This window comes from Centruroides sculpturatus, unplaced genomic scaffold, assembly GCF_000671375.1.
Source record: "Centruroides sculpturatus isolate CEXI.00-Female unplaced genomic scaffold, Cexi_2.0 scaffold860, whole genome shotgun sequence".
In the NCBI taxonomy this organism is placed as follows: Eukaryota; Metazoa; Arthropoda; class Arachnida; order Scorpiones; family Buthidae; genus Centruroides; species Centruroides sculpturatus.
In genome coordinates this window covers 107,106-123,192 of record NW_019385355.1, presented here as the reverse complement: position 1 = coordinate 123,192, position 16,087 = coordinate 107,106, and the positions used below count along the sequence as shown (strand labels likewise).

The following is a 16,087-nucleotide window of genomic DNA, read 5'->3' as shown; positions in this document are numbered from 1 at the left end:
CTCGCCAGACAGCGCTTTATCTGTTGTTCTTGTGTTGTTTACGAGTATTCGTCGCGAATATCACAATGGTGAATTTTTGTGTAATTGGGTGTAATTCTATAGTTCATTCGAGAACAAAGGAATATCATTTTTTTTAAAATTCCTGGCATTATTTTTCATCGAGAACCCCTAACCGAGAAGCTTTTACGACGAAAGCAATCTCTAGAATTAACCGGAAAAATTTCAATACGGATAAAATGAATGTCAATACACGAGTTTGTCAGAAACATTTCATTTCAGGTAAGCGATAAATCAGATTAAAAATTATCAATAAATGATTAGATGAACTTTTGCATGAGTATCATGAAGTTAAATAAGGTTAGATTTTAGATACGTATACTGTCATGGCGCCCGTCCCGATTGTTCGTACATAAGACTGACTCCTCCCGGAGGGGAGCCGCCGGCAGGTCGCCTTGAGCCAAACGTTACTAGTTATTGATTCACGGCAGTTCTTGAACACAATGTAGAATTACATACGGATCCGTATGTAAAATTTGATCTGTGCTTGTAATAAATATACAGTAAGAGTTAATATTGAAGTGTTAAGCAAAGATAATCGCTTAGCAGATGAAAAATTAGAAATGCATTTTGAACCAATTGCACTTCCAGTGTAATTTACATAAATAAAAGTGTGTGTATTTTTTAAGATATAAACCAATAATTTCCATTGTTCACTTACACATTAGCCAAGTTAGATTATTTTGGTGAGAACATTAACATTACAATGACTTTTTTTACATTAGTAACAAATAATCATTACGTAGTAACATTCAAATTGTTCCTGACAAATTCTTTTTTATTACTTATATATAATATACCGTAATGATAAGTTCTTTATAATATTGTTTAATATTAATCTATATAAATGAGAATGTTTGTTCGCTATACACTCCTAGGTCGTTTCATCAATTCCTATTAAACTCGGCAGTTACGTTTACCTACTTCTAACTTAGATAATGTCGTACATCCCACCACAAAATATTTATCGAATTTCTGTAAATCAATTAATTTCTATATACATTCAATAATCAGATTTCCTGCCTAAGCTTTCCATATTTGGTCTCGATTTTCATCTATCTAACTCCTTTCTCGCGATTTTTTGCCCGAGCAACGGCGGGTTCATCTGCTAGTTTTTATATAAATTAATAAAAATAATTTAATATTAAATTGTCATAATAATATATTATTGAAAAAGTTTTTTACCCCAAAGGAAAACCTTCCTCATTATATGATGATTCATCACCAGACTGGGTGTCAACATTATACGTGGGGTATGAGAGTGGTCACAACCCAAATGCATATCATAAGCGTTACGAAACAGCATATAATCATGAGAAACACAGCCACTTGTAAGATAGTTATGGGTCTCTAAAGATTTGTAAGCTTTCACAAATGAAAGCTTAGAAAGTAAATTAAATGTGGTAATTTGTCGTCAAAATCAAATAGTTTATGATGCTACTAAATTCTACATTAGGCCACAACTCTTGATCTACAACGAAGATACTGGCTGACTTCGTATGGTTCGACACCTTGACATAATGAAACTTTCTTTTTATATAGAACAGCATCTTGTCCTGTCAGACTGCAAGAATAGCCCACCAGAAAAGCATCTTTTTTAAACTTTCTCCATGATATAAAAATACTGCAGTTCTATTATGTTTATATAGAAAAAAAGGCGCTGCCAACCTGTCAAATAACAAGCCTGGTGTAAACTAAGCAAGCGAATGCTAGACCACAAACATGGCGAAGGAGCGGCGCAAACGTGCGTTTTATCACGTGACATGCGACCTTGAAACCTCGTGTATATATCTAGCGTACCAGAGCTCTTTTTTGTCCCATCTATATATATAATCGAGTTGGGTAGATAATAATAATAATCGCAGAGCCCAAACGGTTGGGAGTTGAAATTTGGTACACAGTTAGGGTACATCATGAGAACGCACACTAAGAAGGGATTTTTCGAAATTTCTCCCCACGGGATAGAGGGACAGGATTCAGTCTTAACACTTCCATTGTTGATGGAAGTGTTACTTAACAATGGAAGTGTGAACAATGGACTTGTCAACAATGGAATTGTTAAGAAAAAGTGACGTGCAAGACGCAGATGCAGTTTTTTTCGTTTTGCGGGAAATCGAACATATTTTTAGACTCATTTAAAAATTCTCTAATTAGTTTGGAAACAGGGGGACCCAATTCTTGCATTCTGTGAAAATGGGTAAGGTTGACTATAACGTAATAATCTTAATCTTCGCTATCGTTACTTTTGCCCGAGCAACGCTGGGCCTACCTAGTTCGAGATAATTTAATTTAATAGCGTTCCCACTTCCTAGGAGGAGGACCTAGGGGTTAGATTTTGGGAAGCGGCGTTGGTGTTATGTAACGGTGTCGTTTATAGCGACGAAATGTAAATTAATGGATGCGCCAAATATATTTTATATATTTGGCGCAGAATTGAACCATATAAAATAATTGTTCAATTCTGAATATAATCATTAGGGGTATTTGTAAGGTGAAGGACAGTGAAATATAAAAAAAACTAGAACACTTCAATTGATGAAATCATACTTGTTGATTTAATGTTCAATATCTAACAATCTCGTGCCACTAAATGTTATATCAATCATAGAATAATCTCCAAATGAAGCTATTCTCATAAATGGTCCTTGTTATTTTCGTAAATGTAGTTGTAAGTTCGAGCCCCGGGTCCCACGTCAAATACTTATCATCGACACATGCTCTCGGATATTCAACTGTCGCACGAAATTCTACCATTCCAAGCTCCTCGGTCTTTCGGAATTCCAAATGGTAAAATCCGAAATAATCTTCAAGTGGATCTCTTATAATACTTGATTCATCGCTATTCTATAGATAGTGTTTCGTCAATAATTTATGTTCGCCTTGATACATGTGGAAAGAATAGAAAGCCAGAAGCCTGCGTGCTTTTTGGGAGTCGTTTGTTTTAGGTTTAGAGCAGGAGTGATTGGCTCACCCCTGCTCTAAACCTAAAATAAAACAAACGGGCCAATTTAAATTTTATGATTTTTGGCGGGCCGCACATAAAGTAACACTTATTAATAATTTACAAAACTTTATTTATAATAAACATTAGAATAAAAAAATATAAAATTTAAAAAAAGTAAAGATTTCATATACAAATTTTAATGCAAAATAAAAACAAACAAGAAAAGAACAGAAAAACGAATTTACTTGAAATTTTTAATGAGAAATTTGGCACTGTTTTTTCGATACAAGCTGATCAATATCAGCCGGAATTGATGAGGTAGCTACACGTACGCAGCTTTCTAATCGTGCATCACTCAGTCTTGATCGGTGGTCATTTTTGATTAATTTCATGGTTGAAAATAATTGTTCGCAAACATACGTACTTCCGAACAGAGACATCATTTGCTTTGCATTTTTCGTCAAAAGCGGAAATTTCTCAGGGCTCACATAAGATTTATAAAAATTTTCGATGTTTACTGAGAAAAATACATTTTTTAAATCGGTATTATTCTGCATGTCAATCACTTCCATTTGAAAGTCTTCGGGAACTGTATCCACATCGATATTAAATGGCGAGGAAAACATTTTCATGGAAACCGCTGTCTTCTCAGCTTTGAACATTTGGAATCGTAATTGAAATTCGTTGATTAAAATGTCTATATATTGTGCGTATTTTTGAGAAGTAGTAACGTTTTCTTTTTCTAAATGTGGAAAGTGAGACACATTATTCTGCAAAAGATGCTGTTTCCACAATTTTAATTTGCGCTCAAAGCCCTGAATTTTATCATACAAATTGTGAATAAACTGTCCTTTGCCTTGAAGTTCCACATTAAGATCATTGAGATGCTGAGTCATGTCGATAAGAAACCCAAAATCGCACATCCATTCTTTATTACCAAAATGAGGAAAGGCATATCCCTTCATATCCAAGAACAATTGTATTTCGCTTTTTAAGTTGTATACTCTTTTTAGCATTGCACCTCTACTAAGCCAACGTACTTCGGTATTAAAAACCACGTCGCCATATTCAGTTTCTAAATCTTTCAGGAATTCTTTAAATTCACGGTGATTTAACGCGCGCGACTTTATAAAATTGATTAGTTTAATTATTGGTACTGTGACATTTGGCAAACTCAATCTTTTCGCACACAAATTTTCCTGGTGAATTATGCAGTGGTTAACGAATATTTCCCTTCCTGTGACCTTCTTAATGTCTTGAAATAGCCTTCCCGATACTCCTACCTCCATGCTTGACATTGCTCGTGCTCCATCTGTCGATATACCAATAATCTTTTCTAATGAAATTGAAAAATTTTCCAACACAGACTTTAGTTCATCGTACAGGTCTTTGCCGGTTGTAGTCCCTTGCATTGGAATCAGTGAACACAATTCTTCGGTAATATTAAATTTGGTGTCAATACCACGTAAAAATATAGCCAGTTGTGCTGTATCGCTAATATCGCAACTCTCATCAAGTGCCAAAGAACAGTATTCGAATTTTGCAATGCGTTCACGAAGCGTTGTTGCTATGTTCTCGGACAAGTCTTCAATTCTCCTTGCAATGGTGAATCTTGATAAACTAATGTTTGAAATAATATTTATTTTATCAGGAAATGCTATTTCTGCAACAGCAGTCAGACATTCTTTTATCATCTCTCCATCCGCAAAGGGTTTCATTTTTTTTGCCAGTATTTGACTGACAACAAAACTAGCCTTTACTGCCGTATTTGATAAAATAGCTTGATTTTTAAAAATAGCCTGTTGTTTTCCCAAGTTTTTCTCCATTTGATTAAACTTATCTATCCGGAGTTGTCCTGTTAAGTTTTTATATTGTTGTTCATGTTTTGTATCGTAATGCCTTTTTATGTTATATTCTTTTAATGTCGACACAGTCTCTGAGCATATTAAGCATACAGCTTTATCTTCGACGAAAGTGAAAAAATAATCAAATTTCCACTTTTCTTGGAAATGCTGTGCTCATCCGCAACCTTCCGTTTTTTTGTTTGCTTTTCCGACATGCTATTATGGATTAAAAATTTGAAAGTTAAAAAAATTTATAGGAAAACTTAATTTTGAATGAAAGAAAACTCTAATATTACCTTTTTGACAATAATATTGCACTCACTCCTTTCAAGAAACACAAGAATTGCTAAAATTGCTAGTTAACAGCTTACGGGTCTGACTGATTGTGTGAAGCAAACACAAACAAGAACAGACGCGGCGCGTTCGTATTGCATGTTTGAACAAGTCGCCGACAAGTGAGTAACTCGTCACAAAAAATTGTTTCGGTTTAGTATGTACTACCATTTTATTATAAATAATTTTATAACAATATATTGATGGGAGAAAGTCGATAAAATAAATTCAATTTAAAAAATGCTTGGCGGGCCGCATAAACATGTTTAACGGGCCGCGTGTTGCTCATCCCTGGTTTAGAGTATTGAAGAATTCTTTAGATTGGTTCAGCTTTCTCTGTGGGATAATAAGGGTGGATGCTAGCAACACAATATTATCTGCGCAGGCATTATTTCCATAGGATGTAATGTTTCATCATCCGAGAGGAAACATTTGTCCAAATCATCGATGTAATTAGAGGTGACAGCGGGTCTTCTTTTTGCGTTAATGTATTGTAAAGTTAAGAGGTTTTTGGCAATATATAAATATTAAGTAGTTTGCACCTTTTGAGCTCTCTCTGACATTGTACTCAAAATTTTGTTCCTTTGAAACCATGGGTTTTTTAATAGCTCTTTCGTAAAATTTTAGGAAATGCAGATGCGGAGATTGCTTCTGGTCGAGAAATGACAGGTAAACTTTTTTTCTGGGATTTGATTATAGAATTGAAGATATTCATTTGATTTTAATTTTAAGAAAAATTTTTCATACTTCCTTTGCTAGCAACTTTTTTCCTTTCCTGGCTGTTATACAGTGGCCCCAGATTTTTATTTTTGGACTCAGGACATCTTGAAACGTCCAGAAATACAAAATTCGAGTCATTTCTCTATGTGTGAATTGGGGGGGGGGCACAATTTTGTTCATCTTGTTTGAAGATTAATAACGCCTGTGCTTTTGTCGAAAATTTCTGAAATTTTGCAAAGAAGTTTGTTTATTAGGAGGATTGATGCTATTAAATTTTGGTGGTTAAAGGTCGAGGGAGTGGGGAGATAACGGGGGTCGTGTATCTATCCAGTAGGATCGTCTCTACCCTCAAAATTAAGCATTCCCCCATTTTATAAGTTAAAAATGTAACAGATGGCGCCACCAAAATTTTAAATGTTGCCGAGAAAGTCGAGCAACTCGTTGCTGGATTTACCATTTCATTTGATTGTCGCTACACACGTTTCATCTTTCGTATCGACTTTATCCCAGGATTAAGGCCTAAGTAACTTATAATAGTTATATAGTAATTACGCATATATTTTTAATAGGAAAATCATTGATACAGTTTCTAGTGCAAAAGTTAAGCCGGATGGCCGATCGGTTAAGGTGGGGTCCCCAAACTATCGCTCTACGGACCCGGGATCGAATCCGTCCCTCACCATTATGGGCCTGGCCAAATCCATAATGGGTCTGCTGAAAAGAGGTCCTCTTAGTGCCCACAGGGAGGAGTTAAAAAAAGTACAGAAGTTGATAAATCGCTAAAATACGTGCATTCGCAAAGTATTTCCGATAGGAAACAAGCGAAACGCCCAATTTTTACAGGTTCCACATGCACATTAGATATAAATTTAAGTTTTTGTGACGTTTGCAAGACCTTTGACTCTCTTCGCCCGATGGGCACTACGGTCTTTTTGTTTCTATAAGTAATGGGTTCGGCCTGACCCCGACATAATCCGAGGAATTGTTAACGAAGTTGTCAAAAAATAATGTTTCTTTACGTAAAATCTTAGAAATTGGCATAAGATCAGGCCGACAGGAATAATAAACTGGCATTTCAGTTACGCGTGAAATCAGCTGACTGCAACTCAGTCCTTTGGCAATCTTAGAAAATGACAATTTGGTTATCTTCCTGTTTATTATTATTAATTCTTTTTATTACAACACTGTACAAAGGAGGTAAAAGCATAAGGCATCCGTCACTAATTCTTTTTTTTGTTTGCTTACGTGACAAGATGTGTTCCCCTCGTGACAGTAGCAAAAGTTTCGATAAAAAAACGCACGCATCCCACAAGAAAATTACGTTCTATCGACTACTCGTATAACAAATTTTCAATTTGTCTAAATCTCGTACAAGAACATTTATACGATTAAATATCCTCGATTATAAAAATTGCCAAAACATAAAATGGAACAAAATTCATCGATTTGGTTTGTTTTGTTTTTACATTATTCTGCAAATACAAAATTATTTATTCCTCATAACAGATGCACTTATATCTTGGCACATTTACATCTGATGCAGAATGTTTTTTTTAATATACTAATGCATAAAGGATTCAAAATTTTTCTTTAATATATATATATATGTGTGTGTGTGAATTTGTATGTATGTATATATATATAAATCTGAAGACCAACCGGAGATACTAACTATGACTTAAAAATATTCGACGCACGCTTTGAATCGCTGGTACGGATGCGACGACTTAATTATGGTATAGAAATAAAAAAATCCTTTAGCTAAATTACATTTATCTACACGAGAAGACGTGGGTCTTCCGAATTTCGTCGTTAAAATAAGAAAACAAAACGAAGTCACGGATGGGTTTCGTAACAAAAGTACCGTAGGATTTCGGTCTGTTGTCGAAATCACCCCACTGTTTTAAGGCAGGAGAAGGCCGATGCGGTATATCCGTTTGGAGACTTAAAAAATGAGCATATATATAGATTTTTCTTTTTTTTACTCTCTGTTCCGTGACTTTGTTAAAGCTAATCACCATTTGGATCCTGAGATATTTTGTTCTACGCACCATACAAAAATTTGTGTACCGTTTTTTTTGTGCTATTTTCTAGATCACTTGTTTTTTCGTCCATTTTCTAAAAAATATTCAAAAAGACGTCTGTTTAAATTCTCTTTCCTGAGATCTTCTCGATGGTTCCGGCGAAGGAATAATGGTGGGTTTCTTCATGACCGGGGGTTTGACCTTGACCGGTGGTTTAAATGTGGACACGCCTCCGCTGACCACGTTCCGCGCGTCCGACGATTCCTCGTTGGGCTGTGGCACTATGTCCGCTTTTTTGTGGGGAGACGTCCAAGTGATTTCCACCGTTTCCACTTTCACTTCGTTCTGGCACCCCACGTTCTCGGACAAGCCCTCCAGGTTCTTCACTTCCGGCAGATCCTTCCCTTGAACGGTAAGCTGCGGCGAGGAAGAGGGACTGAAATCGGTTCCCGTGCTGGCACTACGCTTGACGGTACGAAAAGTCTGCGTCTGTGCGTCCGAAGATCTGGGAAGACTGGACACGTGACTGGCACTGCGAGACATGGAACCTTTCTTCATGGTGCACTGGTTAGACATGGCGAATCTCTCTGCCGCCGTCATTTCCGGGCTGTCGGAACTTCTGGTGGCGTTGCGAAGATTGGCGCACTCGCTCTTGTCCAGCGATTCTTTTGAGGAATCTTTACAACCCGTTGTGGGACTGGATGGATTGATGGGAAGATCCATCACCAGATCGGGAGTGTCCTGACACTGCGTGTGACTCCTCTTCTCAGTTTTCTCTTCTAGAGTGTTAATACTGCAGAACACTTTGGCCAGAGCCGAATCTAGATCGTCCGAAAGTTCTTTCTTCTTCCTTTCGTTGGAAGAATACTGGGAAGACGTACTTTTGAAATCCGAAGCGTCGACTTTAAACGTGTCTTCCAAAGATTCGTCGGCGTTCGAAGAATGGGCAAAATGATTATCCTGAGAAGATACTGGCACCTGAAGTTTGCTATGAGAGGATAAACTTTCGCCAGAAGTTTTGGTAGGATTTAGACTAGAATTACTCTGTGACTCGCCATATTGGCCATCCGTGCTCCTTTCGCTTGATCCGTAATCGGAGTAAGTCTTGGGACTGACACCGGTTAACGAATCACTGCTGCTACTAGTCCTCCTCTTGTCACAACTTTCTTTATCCTCGTCCCTAGAAGAAACTTGTATTGTCAGTATACTGTGTTTAATAATTTAATTTCTTTATGTTAATTCTTACTTTATTTTCAAGAGGATGTATTTATCTGGAATTAAACCGTTATGATCGCAGAAACTTCCTTTCCACCAGTCATTGGACACCTGACTATACAATAGTATGGTATCCCCTTTTTTGAATGACAATTCTCTTTCAGAACGTGCAGTAAAATCAAATTGGGCAATAGCCTCCAATGTTTCACCCTCTAAAAAATTATTAAACGTCAATACAAATATATCATTCAGTAAATAAACAAAAAAACTAATTTATTAAAAAAATCTACCATCTTCACTTGGTAATATGTCTGCTTCAGAATCTAAGTGATCAGAAGCCTGATCAAGAGGCGACTCTCCCACATCACTGCAATATAAAAATTTGATTATTTTAATTTAAAATCATTTAATGAGTTGAAAACCATTTAATTACTACTTACTTTTCATCAGGAACATTAGTACTAATATATTTTTCATACACGATTCCTCCATCATCCATAAATATCTCCTCTTGATAAATTATAAGATTCTTAACCAATTCATTTACCAGATTTTGATACTGAACTTGGTCCTTATCTTCTGGAATAGGCAAGAGCGTTGGACCAAAACAAATGGCTAAATTGTAAGGATCCATCATATTTTCGTCGCTGAATTCTGACAAACTAAAAAGTCATAATTTTAAGTTGTTAGCTTGATAAAAAAACAGTATTAAAACAATGGCAAGAACCAAATTACAACTTACTGATTTAAAAAAGCAAACAAATATCGTAGGACAACGTAGACAGGACGAGGTAATGTACTAACCACATCTCTGACTTTGTTGATAAATTCATGTTTGGACTCAACTTCTGAAGAAAATTTGTTTTAATATTTATTTTTTCTGATATTTTTACTTTAAGTTCAACGATTGGGATATAAAAGGAAAACTACTTACGACTTATTTCCACTAGTTGATCAAAATAATAAATGGGAAAGAGAGGCTCACGCAGTTCTCTCAGATACAATTTTAACACACCGGCAACGGAATTTATATCGCTAGCATCTGTCATGTCTGATAATGGATCGTCGCCTAGAATAATTTTTAAGGCACATTAAAATGCTTTTTTATCAACTTAATAAATTATATAGTAGTATATCAAGTAAACAATGATAAAATTTTTCATTCTTGTCTTGTAACTTGGAAAAAATCCAGCAATGAGTTGCATAACTTCTCTGGCAAAAAAATACTTAAACAATCAGTTTAAAATTGTATGTGGCGCCATCTGTTATGAGATTTTATTAAAAAAATAAACTACTGGTATATATTATTAATTATAATAAAAAAGGTGGACTTAATTTTGAAGGTGAGGATGAGCTTTTACAAATATTGTAAATGCCAATAACCAGAAAACTTTTAAGTCCAACCCCATCCACGATATGTCGCGTTTAACCACCAAAATTTAATAGGCTCAATGCCTCTTATATACGAGTTACAGTGCCAAATATAGTTTCTTAACATTTAATATCTCAGGATGGGTTAAACCACATACATACATACATAAAAGACATGAAGTGTTTTGCCAGTGGAAAAGAGGGTAAGAGAGAGAGGAAATAGAGGGTACAGTAGCTATATCTACACTGTTCAGAGGGATCTTGCTTTTCTCTACTGTCTGTTTGATGTTAGCAAGCAAGGCCTTAGTCCCCTTGACGCCAACATACACATACAGGTGGAATTTTTTCCTGATTTATTAACTTTCTTTGTTTCGGGGATCTCAAAACATGGAGATTTGCAAAATAAAAAGAAAAAAATCCAGAGTGTCAAATTTGACACGATTCCAATCAATTTCTTGTGTCGTATATATAACAGCCAGGAATGTAAAAGTCATTGTTAAATCTATTTCCTACCAATTTGATAATTTTAAGATGCTGATTTGTTTTTTTTGAAACAATGTCCTGTTCTATAATTCTGGCTTAGTAAACACTAGTATTGTGTTGTATTCCAGACACATGGCAAGTTTTTCCATCAAACTAATAAAGATATTTGATGGAAAAAGTTGCCACGTGTCTTTGGAATACAACACAATACTAATGTTTACTAAGCCAGAAGATTAAATCATACAATATAAATTCATCTTAAAAGTCTTCAAAGAGCAATAATTTTAAATTTAAAATTAAATTTGTAAGTTTTATATCAAACAGAAGCTTTAGTATTTTTTATCATGAGTGATAATATTTAGTTACTACAAATGGCTTTAACTTTAGTAAAGATGTTTTACAAACTTTTGTAAAATAAAAAGTTTCAACTAGTAACATGAATTTATATGCCTTATAAAATAGTTACAATATTATTGTATGTATTTTAAACAGTTTATTTAACTATATTAACTGCTCACCTCTTTCAAATGATTCTCTGAAGTTATTAATTTCAACTTGAGAACCTGACACTCTAAATACACCTTGATGATGAAGACCTTTTTAAAAAACAGAAAACAATAATAAACAAAATAATCAATTAGTAATTATTCAATAATAATAATTTTTAATCTACCAACCGTATAAATTGATGATTCGGATACAACTTTGTATGATTAGTGGAATTTCTTGATTAGTTGCCTGAAAACAGAATATTCTTTTAATAACCTTGAACAATATTAAAAGATGTGAATTTGATCAGAGATTTAAAATTAGTAACACTTATGGGAACATAAAAATAGTAATTAACTTTTAATATTACAGAAATAAAATTTATTTTAAAAATTTTTACATAATGTTTGTTTTTATTTATCATATCCAGACATTTGCAGGATACCAGATGTAAATCAGTGAAAAAACAAAAACCCTTTCCTTTATGGAAGGCAGCTGCAAACCCTTCTATACAGGAAAGTGAACAGCTGTCATCTTACAATTTCCTGTAAATATCCTTGAACACAGTGGTGTCCTGTTTTTGATGAATGGTCGTAGGGAGCAACATGGTAGTGTATATCGTATTACAAAAAACTTACAAGACTTCTGTTTGTAAATGTTATACTGAGCATAAAAACGTTATAACTCTCATTTTATTTAAAGTATATAATAATTACCTGGATGCAATTAATTTTGCTGATCTTGTCCCCCTAATTCAGAGGTTCATAAAATATGACAGATTTAGTTTTAACAGGAAAACACAACTGTCATAAGTTAACAGATGTTAAATATTTATCTACAGAATAGTTATTTACTTATCATATTTGATGGTATTATGTTCTAAATTATGTGATTTTATTTGTTTATATTGTATTTATGACTTTATTTTATGAAATTCTTCACTGTTGCATTTTTGAAATATAAATACCAATCAAGCAATTGACAGCAGGAGTGCATATGGCAGACTTCTGCAGATACCATAAAACAGGAAATCTGTTGTTTTTATACCACAAAAGAGACCTCAAATCTTACATGCTGTGTGTTACAACTATTTTTGAATCAACATTAAATGAAAAAACAAAGCTGGTTTTATGAGTTTCAACAAATAAGAAAATTAAATTTCTTTTAAAGTATTTTTTGTTTAAAAAATTATATGTAATTAATTCTATCAAATTTTTTGAGAATTTTATATTCATGTAGAAATGAGATAGAAAAATTAAATTTGTGCTCAAATTCAGGGATTTTGAAATATTCTGATAGGAATAAATAAATAATTATAAGTATTAGGTCCTTTAAAACATTTTTGAATGCTGAAATGAAATTTATTTGAAGATAGATTTTAAATATATATCTAGTATCAACCAAAAATAAATTATAGTAATGATAAATTTATCAAGAAAATTTCAAAATATAACAACAAAAAAGTATCATCCATTTGTTTTGATATCCGTAATTAATTTAATTTATAATGCTTACATCAACATATTCTTCCAAACTTCCTCCAAAAAGTTTTGGTTGTCCCACAAGAGGTGTCTGACCAATTCTTTTTTTTCGTATTTTATGAGGAAGAGTATGAGGATGTTCTATTGTGTTCGGTGAGGAACCAGAAACCAATGGTTTATTTCCTTCATATCCTAATGCTTTACGCATCAGATCAGCTTTGGCTTGAAGTCTAGCAATCAGGTTGTTTCCCATGCAATATTCCCGAAATTTCTATAAAAGATATTTAACTAATTAATTTTGTATTACAGTAGTTAAAAATTTAATAGCAATTAATTTTCAAATCTTTACATTTAAATAAAAATCCTCAGTTTCTTGACGATCTGCTCTTAATTTAAGAGCTAAAGTTTCAGGTTGTCTGAGTCCATTTTTGCCATCCTCCTCAAACAGCATCGAGCAATCGTAATCTTTAGTACTGATCATATCCAAAAGAGAACGTTCTGCAGTTTCCAAGGTTTTCCAAATCTATTTAGTTACAATAAAGAATTACTTTTACATAATTTATAATTCTGATAAATCTAAGATTATAAAGTTTCCAAAACATACCTCTTCACTCTCTGTTTTTAATGAAGTTAATCTCTTTGTTAACTGTTTATACCTTTGGTCTATTTCATCATGAACTGCTTTATCTATACACATCTGCATCACCTTTAAAATACAAAATTTTTACGAAATCAATAATTTAAAATTATTTTATTTACACCACTATCCAATGAATGTATTTTATCTCAATACTACTAATAATATAATCAAAAAATATATATGTATGTAAAATTCAGTGATAGTTTTGGTAAACACATCAATTTAAAACAGTCACTAAAAAGTTTTAAATTTATTATATTGCTAAGCTCTGAAATTAATTAAAGCATTTTTCTTTATCATTAATTTTTCTTTTATGCTTAAGATATAAGTATAAAATAGTTGGTAAAATATTGAAAATTCTATTATATTATATACAGTTTTCCTCTATTGCTATTAAGCTGTTTTACATTAAAATATTACATTAAAGAATATTAAAGTAACTTTTACATAATTTCAATCTGAAAGAGAACAAAAGTTTATTTAAATTATTTAATTTCTTTTTTATGGAAAACCACGATGAATGTAAAAATGTTAATTTTGAAAAATAATAATTTCGAAAATTTTGATCTCAAAAAAATTTTAATGAAAAAAATTTTTAAGATTTTGTTTTAAAAATAGGGGAAAAAGGCTTTGCAAAATATTGTAGCTCCAGCATTATGATGATGTTAGCTTATAAAATAATTTGATACACGATCTCTTAAACATAAGTAATTATAATAATAGTGTCATCAACATTAAGTCTTGCGAATTGTTTCTTTTTTCTAAAATAACAGCAGAAAAACACGAGATATCATTAAAATAATAATCTATTGTATTTTATGGCTTATAAGACACACCTCCATTAGGAAAAAGTATTTAAAGTGTAAATGCTTTAAGCACTTTTTCCTAAATATTTTAAGCCATGCCACACCTTTGGTACTTGGCATCAATTTTTTTGTTTTTTAAACTATATTCTGGTTTTAAAAAAAAATGCAAAATTAGAATGCACATTTTTATTTATCAGGAAAAACAGGAGTGTAAAAGAAATCATTTACCATTAAAATATTCTACATAAAATACATACAAAAGCAGATTTGCTGTAACCAAAAAAAATTTTATTATTATTATTATGTTTAATTAAACAATAACATTTTTGTTCAACAGCTGGGTTAGGTAGAAATTACTGTAGTCTATTGAAGGCCATTTGGAGATTTCATTAGTGTATGGAGATCACAACTTCACATATGAGATGCAGGACCTTTCTTTTGTCCCCCCTTTTTAAGCCTTTTTCAAAAAGTTGCACCTTACATGACATAAAATATAGTACTCTGTATAATTTTTTAAAAATTATTAAAAATGCTAAGTATTATGAAATAATTAAAATACCTGATATTTGCTTCTTAAATTACATGAGCATAAACTAAAATTTCTTTACAAACTAAATTTTACTCAAATATATTAAATTTTCTTTAATGATATATAATTACCTCATCTCCTTTGTGGGCCAAAAACTCAAATTTCTTTGGAACCATGAATGCCGAATTATTATATTCTATAAAACGCTGTTTATCCACTCTAGAATCTAAACTAGCGATGCATTTATTCATTCCGTCAATGCTACTTTGCTGAGATTTTCTCAGGCATTCTTCCGAACTGACATGCATCATGAATGTACGTGCAAGACAAGTATGAAAACCAAAATCCATACACTAAGAAGTAAAAAAAATGTATGACATTTTTTAACATTCTAATTTCTTTTATAAGCTATCTATATCTATATATCAGTACAAACTTTAATTTTACACTTATTTTTTTTTTTAAATATTAATTATAATTAATTTTAGGCTTAAAATTATTGTGGTATTTTTGTATAATAATTGCTCAAGATTTATATCTACCATTTAAAAAAAAAAAATATGTTCTCTAACTAGATAAAAAAACATGAACTAAGAATAGATTAATATAAATAGTTCAGCATGAAACAATAGAAAAATTAATAGAACTAAAAAAAGTGGTTTATATTATTTAAACTTAACAACAACATTCATTAGTGTCTTTTACAGTTCTATTATTTATATTATCATTTGTCATTGTGGTAAAATATATGAATTAACTAACAACAATAATTAAAATACTTACATTAACAAGATCTGATAAATCATCTACAAAATATTTATGAATGGCTGAATTTGCTGCATCCATACAGAGCAAATATTCATTTCTAGCTTTCAAAGCTTTTAATTTGGCATCATTGTACTTTGATTGTCTCTATAAAGTTCAAAATATTTATGTTAAAAGTCTTTGAAAATAATTACTTACATATTAAATATTTATTATACCTTATGTATTTCCTTTTCAATAAGTCTAAATTTTTTTGATCGTTCAAGTTTTTCACGTGAAATAGTATGTTCCAATTTGGACCTTTGAGCTTCAACGTATCTTAGTTTTCCCTCAGCTTGCCTTTCTTCGGCATGATATGTATGGTAAGTTTTCATAGTCTAATGGGG

General features: G+C 32.5%; 2 protein-coding genes across 8 annotated transcripts in view; both read right to left on the bottom strand.

Moving 5' to 3' along the window:
- Positions 1–3,148: 3,148 nt before the first annotated feature.
- Positions 3,149–6,602, bottom strand: LOC111638028 (general transcription factor II-I repeat domain-containing protein 2B-like). The gene is made up of 2 exons (XM_023383651.1): positions 6,579–6,602; positions 3,149–5,013 (listed from the first exon to the last, which is right to left on the bottom strand). Exons 1-2 carry the CDS (start codon positions 6,600–6,602, stop codon positions 3,256–3,258), a joined length of 1,782 nt encoding a protein of 593 aa, XP_023239419.1. The 3' UTR covers positions 3,149–3,255.
- A 433-nt stretch (positions 6,603–7,035) lies between these two features.
- LOC111638038 (SLIT-ROBO Rho GTPase-activating protein 1-like) overlaps positions 7,036–16,087 on the bottom strand; it is a 35,176-nt gene continuing 26,124 nt past the window's right edge. For 6 of the 7 annotated variants that reach the window (XM_023383665.1, XM_023383670.1, XM_023383669.1 and 3 more), the window contains 14 exons: positions 15,920–16,078; positions 15,720–15,848; positions 15,068–15,289; positions 13,566–13,667; positions 13,311–13,484; positions 12,996–13,232; positions 11,669–11,729; positions 11,510–11,587; positions 10,072–10,206; positions 9,880–9,985; positions 9,578–9,799; positions 9,428–9,504; positions 9,169–9,349; positions 7,036–9,102 (listed from right to left, as the gene is read on the bottom strand). In XM_023383665.1, the coding sequence (XP_023239433.1) occupies positions 8,028–9,102; positions 9,169–9,349; positions 9,428–9,504; positions 9,578–9,799; positions 9,880–9,985; positions 10,072–10,206; positions 11,510–11,587; positions 11,669–11,729; positions 12,996–13,232; positions 13,311–13,484; positions 13,566–13,667; positions 15,068–15,289; positions 15,720–15,848; positions 15,920–16,078 (2,958 nt within the window). In that variant the 3' untranslated portion in view covers positions 7,036–8,027. The remainder of the gene's footprint in view (positions 9,103–9,168; positions 9,350–9,427; positions 9,505–9,577; positions 9,800–9,879; positions 9,986–10,071; positions 10,207–11,509; positions 11,588–11,668; positions 11,730–12,995; positions 13,233–13,310; positions 13,485–13,565; positions 13,668–15,067; positions 15,290–15,719; positions 15,849–15,919; positions 16,079–16,087) is intronic. The other variant, XM_023383666.1, reaches the window with a different exon arrangement.

Bases quoted from the DNA above. Each gene is read 5' to 3' on its own strand.
- LOC111638028 (XM_023383651.1), bottom strand. From the start codon at position 6,602: ATGGATTTGGCCAGGCCCATAATG. The intron at 5,014-6,578 runs GTGAGGGACGGA...GGATGAGCACAG, and splicing joins ATTTGGCCAGGCCCATAATG to CATTTCCAAGAAAAGTGGAA.